This window comes from Beta vulgaris, chromosome 6 (genome assembly GCF_026745355.1).
Source record: "Beta vulgaris subsp. vulgaris cultivar EL10 chromosome 6, EL10.2, whole genome shotgun sequence".
In the NCBI taxonomy this organism is placed as follows: Eukaryota; Viridiplantae; Streptophyta; class Magnoliopsida; order Caryophyllales; family Amaranthaceae; genus Beta; species Beta vulgaris.
The window spans coordinates 87501-93025 of NC_079207.1; the positions used below are offsets into that span (position 1 = coordinate 87501).

The 5525-nt window shown below is 36.3% G+C and overlaps 1 protein-coding gene across 2 annotated transcripts in view; it reads right to left on the reverse strand.

Moving 5' to 3' along the window:
* LOC104883772 (hypothetical protein) overlaps nt 1-4453 on the reverse strand; it is a 5237-nt gene extending 784 nt beyond the window's left edge. Inside the window, exons 1-9 of one of the 2 annotated variants that reach the window (XM_019247447.3) lie at nt 4014-4453; nt 3750-3858; nt 3434-3629; nt 3197-3330; nt 2761-3049; nt 2550-2656; nt 2263-2437; nt 1302-1750; nt 1-478 (exon numbers count right to left, since the gene is read on the reverse strand). The exon at nt 1-478 is cut by the window's left edge and continues 17 nt beyond it. In XM_019247447.3, coding sequence (XP_019102992.2) covers nt 472-478; nt 1302-1750; nt 2263-2437; nt 2550-2656; nt 2761-3049; nt 3197-3330; nt 3434-3629; nt 3750-3858; nt 4014-4116 — 1569 coding nt within the window. In that variant the 5' untranslated portion in view covers nt 4117-4453 and the 3' untranslated portion in view covers nt 1-471. The remainder of the gene's footprint in view (nt 479-1301; nt 1751-2262; nt 2438-2549; nt 2657-2760; nt 3050-3196; nt 3331-3433; nt 3630-3749; nt 3859-4013) is intronic. The other variant, XM_010668332.4, reaches the window with a different exon arrangement.
* Between the last annotated feature and the right edge of the window lie 1072 nt (nt 4454-5525).

The window sequence follows — 5525 nt, forward strand, 5'->3', positions numbered from 1 at the left end:
AATCACTTAATTTGGTATCAAAATCTTTGTGTTTCAGGATAGTGTAATTCTTTTTTTTTTTGGAATTTTGACATAACTATCTAGTATACTACAAAGGCTACTGTTAACAAGAAGTTACAACTGGCCGGTAAGATGAGGAATGCAGCAGGAACTATGTTGGATTCTTTACTTCATCTGAAGTGCCTGTTTGATCAATGATACTTTAACATGGGCATGGGCATGGACACATCGATACTCCAATTTAGGCTCAGAAAATGGAAAAAAAAAGAATATATTTCAGAGTGGAACTCAACTTTCTGAGGAAACAAATTCACAAAGATTTGACAGCTTCAGTTAAGACTTGGCCAACTAATCCAGGATGCCAATCCCTATCATGTGGGTTTAAATATGTTGTTTAGATCAATTCAATCTGACAGTTTCAAATCAACGGTGAATATTCCAGAGTTCTGAGGAAGCAGCAACTTAATTACTTCAGTACCTACGGCAAGATCGTGTATGAGACAGTGTAACAATAACTTATTGTAAAACTAAGATGATCTACTCTTTTAGGGGCAGCTTTTAGTGTCACAAACTATGAGAGACGGTCTCACTCAAGACTTTTCTTAATCTAAACTTTATAGGCTTTATTACTCGAGTTCTTCATTTCACCTCCAGTATTTATGTCAGATCGTCGATAATTTGGCATGGGTGTGGACACTTGACACCTTACTTTTAACCAATTATATGACTTTTTTTTTATGAAATAGTCCAGTGTGACACTTGTACTCGTGTTGAACACAAGTATTCAAGTTTGAGTAGCCTAGTCTAAATTGTAAATTAGAGCACGGGAACATTTCTCATTCAAGTTCAATAACAACTTTCCTTTAAGGTTAGTCCCAAGTATATGTATGTTACTGTGAGAATACAAAAAGAGCAAACTGGAGAATTACTCTGAGACTTTGGACGCGACCTGTACATATGACAGGAATAGTTTCTTACAACATAATTGCAAAGGAGAGATGTACTTGAGGTGCTTTTTTATTATTGTTATAACTAGGCCAGGGCTTCTTACTAATAAGTGCTTGGATCAGTTGGTACAGCCGTAAAGGGGTTGTCCCAATTTAACTAGAGGTCTCAGATACCAGCCTTAGGAATGCAATGCACTTGTTGGGAGAGCTTTGCTCCCAATTGGGAATGTCCTCCTCAAAGCTGGATTGGTAGGGGTCTATTAGGTTCATGATTATAGCGTCATTTTCACCCAAATAAAAAATACTTTGCTAGCCAGTTAAAAAGTAAAGATATCAACAAAAGTGTAGTAATACCTTCTGCTAATGCCTTGAATTTGAGCAGCCCTGAGAGGGTCTTGGGGAATCACACAGCCATTTTCCCAGGCCTCCATTCTCTGGGGATGGCTCCCGAAAAGAAGAACTCTTTCCAAATATTGCAATTCACCATCACCCAATTTTAAGATCTTGATCTGCTCTTTTAATACCATTAGAGGGTTAAAAAACCAGTCTACTAGTCTATCTTGGGGTCTATTTTCATGGTTGATAATCACATTGTCAAATAGCAGAATACCATCTGCCCCGGCTTGGATGGAGTGCAGAAGAGTATACAAACATGAATAACTAGGAAGACCAACTCCGATTATGGGTGCTTCGTGGCCGTTCTTTGCCTTCAACCATTCATTTAGATCAGCCTGAGTTAAGACATTAGCGTCGAGAAGTTCTCTACCCTGTATTTCACATGTACGCATCATGTTTCCCCACACCTACAACACATTTTTTTAACAGATGTTATAAATTTATTGATAAGGAATACAGAAACAAATTACAAAACATCAGACTAGATGATAATAGTGTCTAAATTACAAACTAAACATGAATGCTTTTATGCTTGCGACTTGCTTGTGAACTTCAAAGACTAAAGAGAGGAGCATTTTACAGCACAAAATAGCAGAAAAGGTTTCCGCTCGTTCTGTGCTGTTAGTTTGTCACATATAAAGAAAGGTTTGTGCCAGTTTGGAGATGGGACTTGGGAGCAAGTCCACATTTATTTTGTTTGGAGGTACAAATTTGGTTGGGTTTCTTAGATTGTTCAAGGCTTTAACCTTGAGAATAATTTACTGTTAATTTTAAATTAGCAAATAAAATTTGGTCCTATAGAGTTGTAGTGACAAAAAAAGCACGGAAGCATTTAAAAATATAAGAAGGAAAAGCAACATCCTCAATTAGCCAGAAATTAAGAGTATAAGCAAAATATTTCACAACCAGACAAGTATACCTGGACCATCTTCACTTCCTGTATTGTCTCCCTGACTGATCTAGAAGGTCCTAAGCTCGGCATAAGCATAGTAGGCGATTCCATCAATGAAGCATTGAACCTTTCACCACGAACACGATTGTGACCAACAGTACCATCTGATGAGTAAGAAGCCTGCTTCTTTCTGTATCGGGGCCTGGAGGTCATAATTTTCTGATCAATTTACAATTAAAAAAAACAAGCAGCAAGAGGTACCTCCGTACTAAGATGTGGTAAAGCAAATCACAGGTGATTGGTAGAGTAATTACTTTGGTAGTATAGTCCCTTCTCTCAGATAAAGCCAATCATTAGTGTACTCGTCGAATTCAGCAATCATTGCAAATACATAAGCAAGGCCTCTCCGGAAAGATCTTTCCTATATCCAGTTCAGCAGAAGGAAATCTATATGAGTCATGCTTCGATGGGAAGATAAAAGCAGTCTTGCAATTGAAAAATAAAAATGTTGAAACTCATATATACCTGATATACCACAATTGAGCCATACAAACCCACGAAAACGCTCGAGAAGATAGCTAACACAATGCTTCCAATAACAAATAAGGGCCACAAGAGGATTGTCAAACCAGCAATTGGAATACAAGCTGTTTCAAGAAAAGGCCCCTGACGGCTAATAAGATCGTGTGTTAGTCGCTGCCATCCCTTTAGTAACATTAAAGGACTTTTAATTATGGCGATAGCAGTGAAAGAAGGAACATCGATTATTAAGCCCATCAACCCAACAATTATGATCGCTGGTATATGAATAAACCTGCATTATAAGCCAAAAACTTTTGATTAGCAATCAATAGTGAATGTTTTAGTCTTGCTTTATACACCAGCCTTCTTCACGATTCGTCGATCCGTTTCATCTTCTACATGATAATAAAAGAATCTGAACATCACAAGGAAAAGGTACCTTAGAGTCTGAAGTTCATCAGAGTTTGAAGATTCACGAATCTCCGTCAAGTAAACAGGATACGAATGGATGCAGATATCTGCAAAATCGCGCACAACAGTACAGCTTCCTTTGACAGTATCCCATGTTCCATCCTACTTGTTTCAGAAAAGCAGTAACAAGATCAACTGAGAAAAAGGACCAAAAATGAAGCTCAAATACAACATTATAAAGCAGGAAACTATTTCAGAATTTTACCACAACACAGTGTATGTATTTCTTGGATTCATTCTCTTGTCTGAAAGCTTCAAAAGCCGAAACCCAAGGAGTGAAAAATCCATATCCAACACCCACAACAACACTTCCTGCTATGCTCAAAGCCAGCCAAAGAGCAGCAAGAGCTGGCAAACCCAATAAAATTGATATCTTGAGTGGTATATCAAACCTGTTAGTTCTGCATTTAAGCAATGGCCACAAAAACACCACCAAACATAACTCGTCAAATTACACCCATGTAATCACAATTTAGACCAAAAGTAAGGAAAATGAGAATTTGCTTTAGGCAAATTATTACTTTATTATGGTGTAAAATGTCCAAGCAACATGTAATGGAAAAAGGCCCAGAATAACTCCAACATTTCCTATAATCAATATCAGACCAGCAATTGGACCCACCAGCAAAGCTACAACAACAACAACAAAATTCAACAGGGCATTCAATTTTAGTTCTTGATCAAAACAGAAAAATTCCCAAAAACAGAAATTAAGCACAAAAATAATAAAAAAAAACCCACATCAAAGATGGGTTAATTCTAAAAGACAAAGATAAAAGTTAAACCTTTTAGGGCGCCTAGTAAAAGAGCAGCACAGAAAGCAAAAACCACATAAATGATCTTCAATATGCCATCCCAGTCCCAGTTGTTTGACATATTTTGCATCATCACTCAAAAAAATACCAAATTACATCTAAAAATACAAACTTTCCCAGAAAAGAAAATTATAAACTGAGGTAGAAGGTGAGAAGACAAAGTTTTGTTGAATGAAAGTAAACAAGGGACAAAGACGTGACCTCCAAGAAGTAAGAGAAATATAAAGAATTAAACATAGAAAATCAGAGAAATGATTTAACTACAATACAAAAATCACTCAAAATTGCCAATTTAATAGTCAAATAAGCCAGCAATTACAAGTATTAACAACTAATTATAATCAAGTAGAATATTAAGAGAAAAAAATCTTAAAGATTTGGTGGCTTAAACAGACATACACGCCACTGAATTATGGTATAGATTCTTTCAATTAATAGATAAAATAAAATGAAAGAGGACAATTACCATATTCAAAGTTTCAGTCATTGACCATTTTTCTCTCTGAATGGAAGTTGCAATCCCTGTTGAAATTCTCCTGATATTGGATGATTGTTGGTATTTCTAGAGGGTTTCAAAGAAATTCACGAGGAAAAGTCAAACATTTATTAATTAAGTTGACCAATTGCCAAGTTATCGTAAATTCTAAATACTTTTGACTTCGTTTAAAAAAAATTTAAAAAAGTTTTTCGATAAAAAAAAAAACTAAAAAAACTTTTGACTTGACTTTTAGTTATGACTTATGAGAGGACATAGCAATTTGGATCAATGGGTAAGAACTAAGAAGGTGAAGTGGTGATTCATGTAATCTTTTTTAGGCTATTAGGGCATGTTTGTCGTCTTTTGGTTGTTATTAAGCTTGGAGTCCACTTATGGTACATCTGGGTGTATCATGCTCATCGTATACCCGGGAGCATTTTCGTAATTAATTGCAAGTTAAGGGGCACGCTGGTAATTTCGGGGCAATAAATGACAAAAAGCAAAAAGCAAAAATCTGAATCAAATTCTTTTTTCTCGCTCTTCCTTCAATTCGAAACCTTATAAACAGAAAAAAAAAATGCAGAAACCAACACAAACTCGGATTCAACTCAAATACAACAATGGAGATCTGAAATTCACTCATTTATCTCAATTCTTTCTCGCCGGAAAAAACTGATTTTCAATACTTCTCTCTCTCCTCCTTCCAAACCTTCCAAACCTTCCAAACACAACAATGGAGATCTGAAATTCGTGGGAAAAGAAATTCCAGATCTAAAATTCACGAGATGAACGATGAGATGATGATGACGCGGACTCGAGATGATGATGACGCGGACTCGAGATGATGATGAGGCGACTGAAGAGACCCACGACCCATCCACGACGATGATGAAGACCCACGACCTATATCTGATTATGTTTTTGCTCATTTGCTTTGTTGTTGTTTTTCTCATTTCCCCTCAGTTATTCGTATTGCATATATCATATATTTTTGGTTGTTTTAC